The sequence below is a fragment of the Pyrus communis genome, chromosome 15 (genome assembly GCF_963583255.1).
Source record: "Pyrus communis chromosome 15, drPyrComm1.1, whole genome shotgun sequence".
NCBI classification, from domain to species: Eukaryota; Viridiplantae; Streptophyta; class Magnoliopsida; order Rosales; family Rosaceae; genus Pyrus; species Pyrus communis.
The window spans coordinates 11,968,585-11,985,657 of record NC_084817.1 but is presented as its reverse complement, the minus strand read 5'-3'; the positions used below and the strand labels follow the sequence as shown (position 1 = coordinate 11,985,657).

Here is a 17,073-nt window from a genome sequence, read left to right as displayed (position 1 = left end):
ATTGGCATGTCACCTTTTGAGGCACTGTATGGTAAATCTTGTTGTACATCCCTATGTAAGTCAAAGGTCGGAGAAAGAGTTTTGGTGGGCCCCAAGATTGTAGATGAGACTACTTAAAATGTTCAGGTAATTAAGTCTAACCTGAAAGTGGCCCAAGATCGACAAAAGAGCTTAGTGGACAGGCAGGCCACTGACAGGGTGTATAAAGTTGGTGATTGGGTGTTTCTGAAGCTTTGATATGAGCATATTTATGCTACTTAGCTATGTTGTTTCCTTGCATTTAGTTAGTTAATTACTACTTATTATAGTCTTTTAAGCTATTTTCGTATGTTTGTAGGTCCTAATGGCAAAAGGAGCAAGAAAGTGCATTTTGGAGCCATTTAGAGTAGTTTTGGGCATCGATTGGATAGCTTATGAGTGGAGCAAGGTGGATGGACAAAATTGAAGTCAAGAGAGGCTAGGAACTACAAATTTGGAGAAACAAGTTCAAATACAAAGAAGATAAGGAAAGAGCAAGAAATAAGGAACATTATCCAACCTTATCTTATCCTATACTAACCAAACTTATCCTTTCCTAAATCTAGCATTATCCTATCTTATCTTATCCTATACTAACCAAACTTATCCTTTCCTAAATCTAGTATTATCCTATCTTATCTTATCCAAATCAATTTGTGCCTTAATTCTAGCTATTTAGAAGGGTTTAGTTATACATTTAAATACATAACTCAGATTCTAGAGACCTTATCCCTTGTGTGCCGCATATATGCCATTCCTTGGTGGATTGGGAGTTGTAATCCCTCTCCTACAAAGGTGCCGCACCCCTTAGCCTAAGTTCTTCTAGAAATATGCCCTAATACTCTTTCTAGAAACCCTTATCTGCTCCTAAATGTATGCCGCACCCTTTCCATATTCTCTTTGGTTTTCTGATTTCTAGAAGGTCCAAAACCTTAGTCCTTCTCCCATTGGATTGTGTAATCCCTTTCCTTCAGAAATTGTGCAAGACCTAGCCTATAAATACAAGCCTTTGCCGCAGGTTTTAACCATCCATTCACTCATTCATTCATACATACATTCAGCCATCAAACACCATAATTCACACCACATCACCCTAGTGCCGCAAGCAAGGAAGGAAGGAGAAGAAGACTTGTGCAATTTACCATCCAAGAAGGGTTCGAAATTTGCCATTAGAGTGTGGAGTGTTTCTAGGTGTATTCTATCCTTAGTTTTAGTTCAATGTTTATATTAATTTGGTTTTCAATTATGAAGAACATGTGGAACTAAGTTCTTTTTAGTTAGATGTGAATTCGAAGCCATGATTATATGTTTTATATGAATTGATTATATCCAGTTATTGTTTCTTGATATGAATCTAAGTTATCTAAACTTGTTTATGTATGTTGGTTGAAGGTCGACACTTAATTTGTATGCAAATTTGATGCTAGAGTATAAGGGAGTTTCACTTAATAGTTATTCACTTATATTCACAAGTAGTGGAGGTTGCTAGTCACAATTGTGTTAAGTAAATCCTTGGTATGAGTCTCATGCGTTTCATGGTGATGAATGCCTTGTCAATGCTTATGATTTTCATAGAACTTAATGACTTTTGATATGTATCTCTATCATGCGTTTCATATAGGGAACTTGAGAAAGATAATTTGGTTACGATGCGTATTCCATCTAATTCAATGAAATAAGGAAAATCTGATGGTTGATTGTGCGATGCAATTAACTTGGGGCGTTGTCATTCATAGTCTAAAGGAATAATAATTGGAAATTGGTTTATATGCATATGTCATGTGTGGAGAAGGACCCTCTAACTAGCCTTTCACCCATTTAATTCACCCAAATTCGTTTTTACAAAGTATTTTATGCAAAGTTTCTGTTTTAAGTTTTAAATTCATAAAAAACAATTCTCCTTTCATTTAGTCTTGTTATTTGAGTCAAAATCTGTTTTCTTTTAGTCTTTTGAGTCAAAGTTAAGTTTTATTTTCGTCAAAATCACTTGTTAGGTCTAGAATTGAGTCTTTTTGATTGTTTGTTGCTGTTTTGAGTGTTTTAAGTTAGTTTTGAGTCTATAGAGTCTAGTTTAGTGTTTTTGAGTCTTATTTGTGTTGATTAGCATCCCTAGTTAATCCCCGGTCTAGAACGATCCCTACTTGCATATATACTACAATTGTCATCAGGGTTTAATTTATGTGTCAAGTTAATTTTCACATCAAGCTATCATTGTGGAGAGGTGTAGTACGGATCGGAAAGAAAGGCAAGCTAAGTCCTAGGTATATTGGACCATATCTGATCATCGAACGAGTTGGTGAAGTTGCTTACAGGCTTGAGTTGCCTTCTGAGCTGGCTAAAGTGCATAATATTTTTCATGTGTCCATGCTTCGCCATTATGTTGCGGATCCGTCGCATGTGATACGTCCTCAACCATTGGAAATAAATCCGGATTTGACTTATGATGAGGAACTAGTAATAATTTTGGATTGGAAAAAAATGGTTCTAAGGAACAAGACTGTGAAGTTAGTGAAAATTTGTGGAGGAATCACTCAGTGGAGGAGGCTACTTGGGAGACGGAGGACTGTATGAGAGATTTGTATCCCCGCTTGTTTTATGATTACTAGTGATTGGGTTGTTGTTGTTGTGTAATTTCGGGGACGAAATTTTCTTAAGGGGGTAGGTTGTGACAACCCGTCCCAAATTATTTGTACCGTAGGTGTGAAATGACGATTTTGCCCTTGGTTGTTAGTTGCCAATGTAGGGTGTTGTTTAGTTGTTTCTTTTTGGGTAGTTGACTCATCTAGGACCACACACCCACACACACACACACCCGTGGATCTTTCTCTCTCTCTTCTCTCTCGGACTTTGTTCCATTTCCGTCAAAGTGTATGGATAAATTCCCATCCACCCATTTCTGGCATGGATCGTGATCAGTGTAGGTATTTTTGGACTCATTTTGAGCTCAGGAGTCGATTGGTGGTGATGGTTGGACGTGAGACCCTCGAAACCCCGAGAACTCGAGATCCCAGTTCGAGGTACTGTTCATGCATACGTAAATACGAAGGTTTCAGAGGATTCGAAGGTTATAGTGAGCTTTAAGACACTCTCACGAAGCATGGATAAGCATTTTGGAAGAAATTGGACATCGGGAAGCCCAGGTTCAGTGAGTTGCAGATTTGGCCGGAATATCGAGGTTTTTTCGGCAGGATTCTGTGAAGTTCAGGGCTTGAAAGTGGTAAGGTTTTGTTCTGCTCGTTGTAAGCTTCATTTTGGTACAAATGTCATGAAATTTGGATGAAAAACGACTGAGGTATAAAGGTTTAAAGTTTTTCCTAGTTTCCGGCGACGGCGACGGAGTTATGCGACTAGCCGGAGAAGAAAGGGGAATATTCCGTTAATCTTAATGGAATATTCATAACGGCAGTTAACATCGTCAGGTTAGTTTTAACGGAATATGCTTGCTTTTGGACGGAATATTCCCTAACGCCGTTAAGGTTTCCACACGTGTGCCAGGCACGTGCCCGCGTGTGGCCGGCGCGTTTGGCCGTGCCTTGGCCAGCGTGTGGTGGCACGTGGGTGGTTAGAAAATTATTTTAAAAATATGGGGATGTTCGTGAGGTTGAGTAGATCACGTTGGTATATTCAAACACCCCATTTGAGCATTGTATGAGAAGTTATTACCTAGTTTTGGTTATGTGCTTTAAATTGACATTTTTATAGTTGTTTCACATATAGGTGAGACCTATCCTGAAGACGAGCGCAGTCACTCAAGGCTTGGGGGTTACAACCCTTCCACATACTAGTGAGTGGGTTTTTGGTTTTCCATATATACCTATATACTTGAGAGTTTTCCCAAAAAATAAAATTGAATGTTTATAAGTTTTAAAATGCCATGCAAAGTGTCTGCCTATTTATTTATGCATTAGTAGTTGCATATATGTATGGTGCTACGGACGCACAGGTAAGTGCCAGGTAAGTTTATAGTTTATGGTTGTGAATTAGTGGTTATGTGAGATGCATTGAGAGCTCATAAACCTGTACCCCGGTGTTAGTGCTCCCGCCCAGAGTTAGGGCACAGTCCTTCACGTGATGTTCACCTCCCGCACCACACGCTCATCTTGGATCCAAGTTAGGTGCATAGTCCTGTTGTACAGACCACTATAGGTGGTTCTGACTCGTAGGTGACCCGCGATTATTTGCACAGTCTTCACGTGATCGTAGCACTTGAGCGTATTTATTTACACCTAGTCTTGTCGTACATACCACTTTAGGTGGTTCCGACTCATGTGCAGGTATAGTTGTTGAGATATGGATTTGAGTTTTAGATTCAGCCACAGGTCACGTTAGGTGACTCCGACTGATATATCATTTGCATTGATTGACATTACCTGGGTTACTTACATCTTATGTTGAGATATTCGATAGGGCATATTTACGAATGTTGTTATTCTGATCATGATTTCGATAAATATATATATATATATATATATACATATATATATACATATATATATATATATATATATATTCATATATTCTATTTTCTGGGAAATTATACAGGTTTTACGGCGAGGGGTTAGAACTTTTGAGAAATGAAATGATTTTGAAAAGCTTTGTTTTTGCCTACTCACACTTTCTGTTTTGCGCCCCTCCAGGTTTTAGGTAGAAGCGCTTTGGTGGCTCACGAGGACTTTGACGGTGGTTCTAACAGAACATCACAAATGTAGGATCACCTTTGGGTGTTGTGTAATTAGTATTCGTCCTACTGGACTGCACTTAGGTTTTTTGTGCTCTAATTATGTTTATCACACTTAGCCTTACACTAGCGTATTACTTTAACTAGTTTATCTAGTAGTTTGGTTTTTATTTGTTCGTAATTGTTTTATTAATTATACTTCCGCACTGTGCACATGGCTACGTCACTCTCACGTGATGACCAGCACCCCTTGATTTTGGTCGGGGTGTGTCACGTTATATTAATTTAGTTGAGGAAACGTTGTCCTCTCACTTGATTTAAAAACTTCAAGTTTTAAGGTTTTAAATTTGATCAAGGGATTTCGGGTTCGATCTTTTTATATGATGAGGATTAAGGAACTTCAGGTCCAATCTTTTTATATGATAAGGATCAAGGAACTTTAGATTCTAAATTGATCAAGGAATGTTAGGTCCTGTATATACTCATCATAAAAAAACATAGTACAATAAATAAATAAATTAAAGCAAATGACGGTAATTCTAGCCTCGATAAATAAATTGCTTTAAATAAGTAATGATTGTGACAAGGGTTTTAATTTAACACCATTCACATAAATACAAAACTTAAAGATAATACTTGTTATTATAAGAAATGCAACAGTGTCACGCCTTTAATATATATATGAAAGGTGAAGGTGGTCAATTGGTACCATTCATATTGTAATATATATAGTATATGATGGGCGACCATATCTCACCAATCATATTTATAACAAGGTTAGTAATAATAAGGAAAAAGTAAACATTAACATATTGTACTTCTTTTTCTCCTTTCTAACAGTGGTGATGTATCATGTGTTGGAAATGTGCCCTAAAACCAATCATATGATGATACTTTATGGACATTTCACATGTTAAACTAATCTAGTTTAATATTAAGGGCAAACATTATTGTTTGAGCCGTCTCATATAAATGTTATATGCTTAAACGATAAGTCCAAGGAATATGTGATTGGAAGAATGCGATCTAAAGAAGTTAGATTCATGAGACCATTCTTTCGTTGACACATCCTAAACGTTCCTGATCATAGGATTGTCAATTGGGCATTGACAGTCCGTTAAGATCAGTACATGCTATGTCTTCTCTCAGGGAGAGTGACTAGTCTCGAGTCATTGGTGTGTGTGACATCAAGACAAGTACGTAGGTGCTCAATAGAGAATGAGTTCACTGAACACGATCAACGAAGAGTTCTCATATTCATGTCACATGAGAACTCATGGTTGGGATAATGCAAATTAGTCTTTTGACCTGAGGCATCACAGTTGTCTTGTGGTTAGGTCCTTAATCTTTGATTATGTCAAAGTCACTCCATCAGGAGGGTGTCCACGGCATCGTTGGGGTTAAGCCACTTAGCCATGGAGGCAAGTGAATGCGCAACAAGGGATCTCTAACCTTTAAACTGTTTGAGGGAGAATACTCTATGATATGATTAAGAATCTTTGGCCAAAGTATGAATGAGATTTAGGAATGTGTTCCAAATCACATTCAAGGTAATCATATAAGCACAAGACTCACATTGGATAGTAGACATGAATAAACTATCAAACCAAACAATGTGGTCAAGAGTATTGTATTAGAGAAAGACCGTATTGCATTTGTAATCCTAAAACTGAATAGGTTCTCCACCTCTTCTGATTAGCTTGGGTAACCATGACATGCTGCTAGGCGTCAACCATGGTTTGTGGAAGCCCTAAAAGTGTATTATCACTAACGGGAGAATTGAAAGTAAGTTTCAATTCACAATCGATTTGAAAGAGTTTGAATCGCCCACTGCCTCGCTAAAAGGAACCTAATGGATCGTACACCGTGTAAGGTAGAGATTGAAGATTCAACGGAGATGAGTAAGAATAATTAAATGGTTTAATTATTTATGGCAAGGATTAATTAATATGATTATTAATCAAACGAATAAGTTCGTTAAAAGACCTCGGGATAGTTTTGGACCTTAAGGCCCAATGGGCTTCGAACGTCAAGTCCATTGACTTAAGTTGTGTGACAACTTAATGAATAATGATTCACAAAGGCCCAAATAGCCCAATGAATACCCTAAGGCCGGCCATTTAGAGAAAGAGTGGGTTTTGGACTTATTTACAAGTTTGCCACTCAAATGAATTAAGGTATAAGTGTGACTTTATAGCCAAAATTTATTAAGGGTTGTTTTTGGGGAAATTGGAGAAAAACAAACTCTCATTTCTCTCTAGAAATGGCCGGCCACCCTTGAGGAAAACATCTAGCAATCTTACTTCCTCAAGGTCACTCATTTCTTCTCCAATCTTACCTTGGTGTGGAGACTTAGAGGTTCTCAATTTTGGGAACTTGGAGAAACCTTTTCATCCATTCAAATCCATGGATCTAAGATGCAAGGAATGAAGCCTTTGCTTATGCAAAGAGGAATCTACAAAGGTATTGATTTCTCAACTCACTTTGTTTTGAGTTGAGTCTTGGTTCACCTATCTACTAGGCTTTGAAGTTCATGGGTTAAGTTTTGTTTTTGAGAGCATATAAACATGATTCCGCCTTTTAATTGTTAATTGCATGTTGTTGATGTTGCTCAAATGAACTTGTTTTTCACAAATCTTCCTTCATCATGGGTAGTGTTTGAGAATTATAGGAAGATTAAACCAATGGATTTGGCTCAAATTTTAATATAATATGGATAAGAGGATAACGAACAACTTTTATGAAGAAACTATTTTGATGTGAGCTACTGAACATGGGGTTTTGGCACTCATAAGATGGCTGTCAATTTTCTGCGAGATTGGAAACTGGGTTGGTGTTTCAAACATCTGCAACGATTGCACAATTGGATTTATCTGAAATTTGGATATGTTATAGGTACTGGGCGGACGAACAACTTTCAAGAATAAGGTATTTCAATCCATGGTCAAGAAGTTGGAGTTCAGAGGTTGTTTACATGGCTGTCGTATTTTCTGCCAATAATAATAATAATAGTTATATAATAAGATGTATATTTGCTTTAACAAAATTAGTCATATAGAAGTATGAAGATAAAGTAAAATATTTTCTTATCTATGAGATTCCAGCCGACAGAGGTTAGAGGTTGATAGTGTTTTCCACCGGCACGAGAGTTTCTTGTGCTGATAACGTGTTGTGAGATTAAGGATGTATGTACTGTGGAAAATAAAGTAAATAAGACACAATATTTACGAGATTCGGCAAGTGTGCCTACGTTCTCGGGGTAGTAACAGTAGTCTTTCCCATTATCAAACTAAAATTACAAAGCAATGGAAACAAGAAATTGTATGCTTTTCTTCTCTATTCTCTCTACATATTTGTGAGTCGATATAGGAAACCTATATCTTCTCTGTTAAGGCCAAGAGATATGAAAGTAGGCAGCACACCTTCAACATTTGTTGGCTAACAAGAACTTCAACATTTGTTGGTTGACAAGAAGTAATACACGATGCATATTTTTTCATGTGGGTCATCCACTTTTATTATAACAAAATCACAATCATAAGGTGAAAACTACAACATATCTGCATACTATTTTAGTTTTAAATTCACTCAAACGTAGTCCAAATTAGCAAATTTGTAGTTTGCATAATTGAAGGACTAGATTCTCCTGCACTCGTGGAAAGACATCTCTATCCTGATCCAGACTCCGGATAACCCTACGGCCAAACACCTGTCCCTCCTCCTCCGTCTTAACTAACCAGAGAACACGATCTGTCATTCCTCGCAGGGACATCTCAACTCCCATGCTCCCGATCCTCTACTCTCACTCCCGCGCTTAATCCCTCTGCACCCTCCGATCTCCCGCCAAAATGGAGCCCGACGTCAGCATCGAAACCAGTGCCATGATCCGCGTGGCCGTCCTCCCCATCGGGCACGTGGCGCCCGTCCTCCTCCGCGACTACCACTCGATGCTGCTCCGCCACCACACGATCCCTCTCTCCGCCATCAGCTCCTTCTACACTGAACACCAGAAGTCCCCCTTCGCCCACCAGCCCTGGGACTCCGGCAACCTCCGATTCAAGTTCGTCCTCGGCGGGGCCCCACCGTCCCCGTGGGAGGACTTCCAGTCCAATCGCAAAACCTTGGCTGTCATCGGCATCTGCCACTGCCCCTCGTCCCCTGATCTCGACTCCATCATCGACCAATTCGACTCGGCTCGCCGCGCCTACTCCTCCGCCCTCGTCGATCGCTGCTTCGCCTTCTGCCCCGCCGATTCTCAGGTCAGGAGAATGTGAATCTCGATTGGTTTTCAATTTGTTACTATTTTCCTTTTCGAAATTTCGAAATTTTTGGATTTATTGTTTATTGTTTGGTTTACAGTTGGAGGATGGGAGCAAGAAAGGAGGGAATTTGATGCTGTTTCCGCCGGCGGATCTGGCGACTCAGGAGTTCCACTTGCAGACGATGATGCAGGATATCGCAGCGTCGCTGCTGATGGAGTTCGAGAAGTGGGTGCTTAAAGCTGAGCCTGCAGGGACCATTGTCAAGACGCCTTTGGATTCTCAAGCGACTCTCAACTCAGAGGAGGTTCATGTCTAGGTGTCCTATAGAATTTAATCCGTTACTACAATAGTAATTAGTAATTAGTAATTCAGTGTTATATATTTATCGAAATGTTGGTGTTTTGATTGGAGTGTTGGTATGTGAATTCCTGTGTTCAATGTTGCCGAAAGATGAAGTTAACAAAAATCTAAAATGGCAGGTTATAAAGGCGAAGAAGCGGAGGCTCGGGCGAGCGCAGAAGACAATGGGTGATTATTGCTTGTTGGCAGGATCACCTGTTGATGCCGATGCTCATTACTCTACTGCTCTAGAACTTGCTAGGTTGACTGGAGATTTTTTCTGGTATGCCGGTGCATTGGAGGGCAGTGTCTGTGCCTTACTGGTAGTGGCTCACTCTCTGGATTTTTGCATGACTACCTGTGTTCGATAACATAATAGACTTTCATGGCTTCCCTGTTTATTTGTTTCTTAGATTTCCTACTTACTGATTTCTGTAAACATGTTAGATTGATCGAATGGGCGAAAGGGATTCAGGTGTGGACGATGGAGTTAGATATCAATATAGGAGTGTAATCTCGCACTACAGGAAGTCTTTTATACAAGAAAATGCTCAGAGGTAATTTCTAGATGCTGTTGTGTTTAGATGGCTGTTGCTTTATTAATGTATGTATTCTAATAACTGTTACTTTTTTATCATTTATGTGCAGAGTTTCACCCTTAACGTTTGAACTAGAGGCTACATTGAAACTGGCAAGGTTTCTTTGCAGGTACATTTTGTTTATCAAAATTTATGATTTGATGCGCTCAGCTTGTATTAGACCATCTACAGCTTTCACTGGATAACATTCTGTCTGCATCTTATTCTTATACTGATCCTCTGTGAGTCTTTGACTTTTAAAATTTTAAACTTTTAATCTTCCTTTCCCAGCAAATGATTATAAATGAATTCAATTCTCTCTCTAAAAGTTGGAGTAGGTGCTCCACAATGGTACCATTTATGATCATATATGTTCCATGGGATGACAAATAGTACTTAGGAAATAGTTAGGTTTTACATTTTGTTACGTATCTGTTTTTGGTTTTACTGTGGCAGACGGGAGATGGCTAAGGAGGTAGTAGAACTACTAACAAGTGCAGCAGATGGTGCTAAATCTCTGATTGATGCCAGTGATAGACTTGTATTATATGTTGAAATAGCTCGTTTATATGGAACTCTTGGTTATCAGCGAAAGGCTGCTTTTTTCTCAAGGCAAGTGGCTCAGTTATATCTACAGCAGGACAATAGACTGGCTGCCATTAGTGCATTGCAAGTTTTATCAATGACCACAAGAGCTTATTGTGTTCAAAGCAGAGCTTCCATCTCTGAGCATTCATTTCCTAAAGTGAGTGTTATTAAGCAAAATATTCGTGGTCATATGTTGCTTTTAAGTCTGTCTGCATGCTCCTGCACGTGCTTTAATGTGTCTTTTGAGATGGATTTTATGACTTACGTTGTTAATTTGAAGTCTTGATCATTGATGGCACATATCTGTCTTTTCTCTATTGTATTTTGGAATGAAACTTTAATAGGAAATGAAGAACATGGTTGAGAGGCTTATTTCCCTAGTAGTTTTCTTGTGTTACTACCCTTTAGTAACATTCTTATATGGTGCGTGGCTTTGATTATGAGCATATTCCTAGTAAGTTTTTAGCTGCTCGTTCTGATTTTATTTTTCACAGCAGGAAATCGGGTCAAGTCTTGCAGAGGGTGGGAAAATGCTCCACCAGTCAGTAGTCTCTCTTTTTGAGTCTCAGTGGAGCACACTACAGATGGTTGTCCTCAGAGAGATACTGCTATCTGCCGTCCGTGCAGGAGATCCTCTTGCTGCCTGGGGTGCAGCTGCAAGACTACTGAGATTGTATTATCCCTTAATTACACCTGCCGGGCAAAATGGTCTTGCTAGTGCACTTTCAAATTCAGCAGATATGTTGCCATCTGGAACTCGCTGTGCTGACCCTGCTTTACCTTTCATTAGGTCTTAACCAGTATCTAAGCCATTTTCCTGTCTATACATGAGCATTTTATAACTTATGAAGCCTAATAACAACAATAGTATTTGCTGTCCTATAGGTAATTTTTCTCCATAATCTTTTCTGCAAGACAAGTATACAGTTGCACAGACAGGCCCTGATAACTACGATTGAGCTAATTACTATTTGTCTTAACATAATTTTAAAGTCCATTTAATATGCGTAGTCTAACAGAGCAGCAGTGAGGAAGATATTCTGCTATCTGAATTACTGACAGATATTCTTTCTCTAGCATGAGAGTGTGCAGCAACGAGAAGCAAATACCTGCTAGCTCTGGCCAGCTTATAAATGTTCTTATGGATGCTAGAGTCCTTTCGTTTTGTTTTCATCAAGTCTTCTTTTTTTAAAATAATTTTTTTTTTTTAACAATATTATGTTTGCCTATATAATTCTTTTAGAAGTGTGATTTGCTCAGAACCTTTTGTGCAGCTAATTAGTCTTCTTTTCGTATTGCGGATGAATAAAAATCTATTCCTTTGTTTCTCTAAGAATCTTCTCATATCCAAGTTGATCCTGAACTGATTGTTGATGACAAGGATATGGACAAATAACCATTAGTGCTCTTCTTTTAAGTATCAGTTAATTTTTTATGTTAGTTTTTTTATTTAATCATCTTCTTTGCTTCTAGATTGTTTTCTTTTCCTCTCCATCCTTCACAAATGGACATTGTGAAGTGCAATCCAGCAAGAGAAGACTGGTGGGCAGGAGCTGCTAATACTGGCCCTTTTATTTATACACCATTCAGCAAGGGAGATACAAACAGTAATGCCAAACAGGACCTGGTTTGGATTGTTGGAGAACCAGTGCAGGTTTTGGTTGAACTGGCAAACCCATGCGGCTTTGAATTGAGGGTTGATAGCATATATCTCTCAGTGCCTTCAGGAAATTTTGATGCTTTTCCTGTTACTGTAAATCTTCCACCCAATTCATCAAAAGTGATCACCTTATCTGGGATCCCAACTGCAGTTGGGCCAGTGACAATTCCTGGGTGCACTGTCCACTGCTTTGGTGTTATTACTGAACACCTGTTCAAGGATGTCGACAATCTGCTTCTTGGAGCTACACAAGGACTTGTGCTTTCTGACCCTTTCAGATGCTGTGGGTCTGCGAGGTTGAAAAATATATCTGTTCCAAACATTTCTGTGGTACCGCCATTACCATTGTTGATTTCACGTGTAGTCAGTGGTGATGGTGCAATCATTCTTCACGAAGGTGAAATTCGTGATGTATGGATCAGTCTGGCTAATGCAGGTATAGTTCCAGTTGAGCAAGCTCATGTATCACTATCAGGAGAAAACCAAAATTCTGTTATCTCGATTGCATCTGAAACCTTAAGATCAGCCCTTCCCTTGAGACCTGGTGCGGAAGTGACTATACCTGTGACCTTAAAAGCTTGGCGGCATGTTGTAGCAGATCCTGAGACTGCTGGAGGCAGGAGTGCCTCTGGAAGCACTGTGAGGCAGTCTAAGGATGGAAGTAACCCCACATTATTAATCCATTATGCAGGTATTAAAAAATTTAAAAAATCAATAACTGATATAGTAATTACTCTCTCTTTCTCTCCCCTGCACACACGTACAAATTATCACCTAGAGCTAAAAACGAGGTGAATTATGTGTACTATTTTTATGTACTGTTATTTTCTGATATTCAAGTATTGAATTAGGCCTCTTTATTTTCTATGTTATGTATATATATATATATATATATATATATAATAAGAAACTGAATGCTAAACCATTTTCTGAACTGTCCATACTAACTGTTAAAGTTAGTTGTCAGAAATTTATTATATGCACCTTTGTGCCACCTTGTTCCTGAGTAGTGAGTAGAAGTCCCATTAATTTCTGCAACTTGATTTCGTTAATGCATTTCAGTTTGTTTCTCAGGGCCTCTGATAAATACTGGAGATCCTCCTCCAACATATAAATCTGCTATCCCCCCTGGCAGGCGCCTTGTTGTTCCTTTGCAGATTTGTGTTCTACAGGGTTTGTCTTTTGTAAAGGCTCGTCTGCTCTCAATGGAGATTCCTGCACAAGTGGGTGTAAACCTTCCAAAACCAGTTCATATGGAGAATAGTCCTACTGAAGCTCTTGGATCTCCAACTAAGATGGACAGATTGGTGAAGATTGATCCTCTCAGAAGTAATTGGGGACTACGATTTCTTGAACTTGAGTTGTCTAATCCCACGGATGTTGTCTTTGAAATTACTGTTTCTGTCCAGCTGGAGAACCCTAGTCATGAGCATGTACTCTCTGGTGATCAAGATGCTACTGAATATGGTTTGCCTAAAACAAGAATTGATCGGGATTGTTCTGCAAGGGTACTGATACCACTGGAGCATTTGAAATTACCAGTTCTTGATGATTTGTTTTTTGTGAAGGATAATCTGGCAGATGGGGTTTTTAGTGGCAAAAATACAAGATTCTCGGAACAGAATACTAAAACTGAACTTAACGCTTCTATCAAGAACCTCATATCTAAGATAAAGGTTAGGTGGCAATCAGGGCGAAACAGCTCTGGGGAATTGAATATCAAGGATGCTATACAAGCAGCCCTTCAGACATCTGTTATGGATCTACTGCTGACAGATCCGTTGACATTTTGCTTCAGCCTTTCTAGAAATGGCCGTGTACCTGAAACTTCTGGTTCACACACAGAGCCCAATTTTCATGGTCACCCTTTTGCATCTAAGGGTTCTGCGCTGGCGCATGAAATAACTGCAATGGAAGTTATGGTTCGTAATAACACAAAGGAGATGATCAAAATGAGTCTTAGCATTACATGCAGAGATGTTGCTGGAGAGAATTGCGTAGAGTGTACAAAGGCAACTGTCTTGTGTTCTGGTAATGGTCTATGATTATGCCTTTTTCACAAGCCTGTTTAAGTCTAGTGATATTCACCCTTCTATTATATGTGTGCGCGTGCGTGTGGGTGTCTGCGTGTGAGTGTGCGTGTAAAGTTTTCAGAAATAAGCATTTTAGTACCTGGTTAATTTGTTATCAAATGTTGAATCCTGCCTATATTTTGTTTGTTTCTGAAACCGTTTGTTTGGAAGTCAGTGTCATTAAACTTCCCTTGAAATTTGCAATATAATCGTACTCATGCGTTCTGTGATAATTGAATTTGTACGCAGGTGTTTTGAGCGGGATCACTGTGGAGGTTCCTCCACTTGGAGAAATTAAACATTCTCTCTCTTTATATTTTCTTGTCCCGGGTGAGTACACGCTGGTAGCTGCCTCAGTGATCGATGATGCTAATGATATCCTCAGGGCTCGTGCAAGAACAAAATCATCCGATGAGCCAATTTTCTGCCGTGGACCCCCATATCATGTTCGTGTTGTTGGGACTTCATGATGGTTCTTTCCACTCACCACATCGACCTTATTAGCTCAAACCAGGTTATTAATGCTTTCAGTATCAGTTAACAATGCAGTGTGTTTTATATGGCAGCGGCAGGAGCGTATCCATATGTTGCGACAATCTACCTGGGAACACCTTCCCTTCATTTTATTTGACTTCCAAAAAAAAAAATCCATAAAATTCAGGTGTTATGATGGAAAATTTGAATTCGCGACTTCTTTCAGCAGGGACAAAAGAACTATGATCAGAGCAAGAGTTGGTAAAATTTGTATGTTATTCTGAAATATTGTTTATTGAACTGGGAAATGAAAATATTGTGCCCATGTATTTGAATAAATCTTATGCAGTATGAGAGTGGAGACGAGGAGGCCTTTGTATGGAAACCCTTGAGCCGTGTTTGTCGCCAAACTAGGCTAACTATTATTTCATTTCATCCTATTTATGGCAGAAACAACGGACAAAATTAAACAGGAATGTATAAAAAGATGAGAAAAATGGTGTGTTTATCATTTTTCTTGACCAAAGATACAAAACTAATGGTGTTTTAACAAGTTTCACACAAGTGATGCAAACAAAATATTGACAGCATATCGACCATATATTATCAACCGTGTAAGTTCGCATTATCAACGATATCGACAATCCGCATAGAAAGACACTGTAGATCTTGCCCTATATCGAGATCCATGGATCTCTAGGCTTATTGTGGGTGCTGAGTTTTTCTTGGGGCGTCCGTGACGTCTTGGCCAGCGAGGCTGAGCAACAGGAGTTGCAGCACAGAGTGAGTGAGGACGAAGTGTTTTTTTTTTTTTAATTAATAATTTATGAATTAATTAATTTTTTATTTTAGTTGGAGAAGGAGTGGACCCCACTCCTGCCATATTACATTTAACAGTCAAATTGATAGAAAATTTAACAAAGGTCTGACATTACAATGAATTCATAAGTTGAGGTATAACATTGCAATGTTTAAAATATGAGTTATGAGATTGTGTTTCGACTTAAAGTTGAGATAGTTTTTTTGTAATTTACCCAAAGTTTTACATTTACACATATCTATTTCAAAAGTAGACGCGGGAGCCCTTTACTTCAAAAACTCAAGTATTTGTATCTGGTGGTTTTATTCTTCTCAAGCTGATGCATGAACTGATCTGCAACTTATAAGCACATGCAAAGTTCCAACCTCTTATTAATGTGTGATTCATTCTCAATACACTCCTCACATGTGGTAAATTGTCAAGAGTAACCTAATTACTTATAAACACATACAAGACCCATCCTCCCATCAATATGAAATTTATTCTCAACAAAAAAAAAAAAAACAAGTTTGTTTACTTAAACAAAACCCTAATGCAGGTGTACTAACTATTGGAGGCCCACGTGCTTTTGTCATGCACTATATTAAGGGGTTTTATCGCAAATTATTCCTGACATTGACCTACCCTATCAAGATGATATTTGAAGTTGACAATTGATCAATGTAGTGCTTGAAAATGAACGTTGCAAATCAATTTGATCATTCTGTCACAATTCTGTAAAAAATTCTGTTAATTTTTTATGTGGCTCTTAAATAGGTCCTATAAATTTAATAAAACTTCATTATGTCAACTTAAAATATTTAAATAATAAAAAAATAGAAGAAGAAGATGATGATGATGATTGAACACTGTTGATCATCTTCTTCCCGTGAAAATATTTAATTTTTTAAAGATGGAGCTGAATCGAAGACGGGTTAGATTTAGGTGAAGAAGGTGGGTTAGATTTCTGGGTTCTTGAAAATTTCCTGAGATTCTTGAACTCTATTCATGGGATTGTTTCGGTACCCATTTCTACGGCGCCGTCGAAGGTGGCGGGACGGGGCAGGAGGATCCGATGCGCAGCACGTGTGCGGCCAGGATTTTTCAGCTGAATCGGAAACTCGGCCACAAGTCCGACGCGACAGTGGAGTAAAGTGATGTGAAATATTCTAACACTCAAATTAAAACCCTATAATTGTAGTATATGAAAGTAGAGATCGTTTTAGGCCGGGGATTAGAAGGGTTGCTAATTAACACAATTAAGACTCAAAAACACTAAACTAGACTCTATAGACTCTAAACTAACTTAAAACACTCAAAAGAGCAACAAACACTCAAAAAGACTCAATTTTAGACCTAACAAGTGTTTTGGACGAAAATAAACCTTAACTTGACTCAAAAGACTCAAAGAAAATAGATTTTGACTCAAATAACAAGACAAAATGAAAGGGAGATTGTTTTTGACGAATTTAAAACTTAAAACAAAAACTTTGTAGAAAATACTTTGGAAAAACGAATTTAAGTGAAATAAATGGGTGAAAGGCTAGTTAGAGGGTCCTTCTCCACACATGATATATGCATACAAACCAATGTCCAGTTATTATT

At 38.5% G+C, this 17,073-nt stretch overlaps 1 protein-coding gene across 2 annotated transcripts; it reads left to right on the top strand.

Moving 5' to 3' along the window:
- The first annotated feature begins 8,387 nt into the window (after window positions 1–8,387).
- LOC137718783 (trafficking protein particle complex II-specific subunit 120 homolog) lies at window positions 8,388–15,046 on the top strand. 2 transcript variants are annotated; one of them, XM_068458317.1, is made up of 10 exons: window positions 8,388–8,955; window positions 9,056–9,262; window positions 9,438–9,620; window positions 9,745–9,854; window positions 9,946–10,005; window positions 10,332–10,620; window positions 10,958–11,253; window positions 11,937–12,814; window positions 13,198–14,154; window positions 14,445–15,046. In XM_068458317.1, exons 1-10 carry the CDS (start codon window positions 8,545–8,547, stop codon window positions 14,663–14,665), a joined length of 3,612 nt encoding a protein of 1,203 aa, XP_068314418.1. In that variant the 5' UTR covers window positions 8,388–8,544; the 3' UTR covers window positions 14,666–15,046. The 2 variants fall into 2 exon arrangements, with proteins under 2 accessions (XP_068314418.1, XP_068314419.1); XM_068458318.1 differs by lacking the exon at window positions 8,388–8,955 and having other exon boundaries at window positions 9,136–9,274.
- Window positions 15,047–17,073: the final 2,027 nt, after the last annotated feature.

Bases quoted from the DNA above. Each gene is read 5' to 3' on its own strand.
- LOC137718783 (XM_068458317.1), top strand. From the start codon at position 8,545: ATGGAGCCCGACGTCAGCATCGAAACCAGTGCCATGATCCGCGTGGCC. The intron at 9,621-9,744 runs GTAGTGGCTCAC...TAAACATGTTAG, and splicing joins GCAGTGTCTGTGCCTTACTG to ATTGATCGAATGGGCGAAAG. The intron at 10,006-10,331 runs GTACATTTTGTT...TTACTGTGGCAG, and splicing joins CTGGCAAGGTTTCTTTGCAG to ACGGGAGATGGCTAAGGAGG.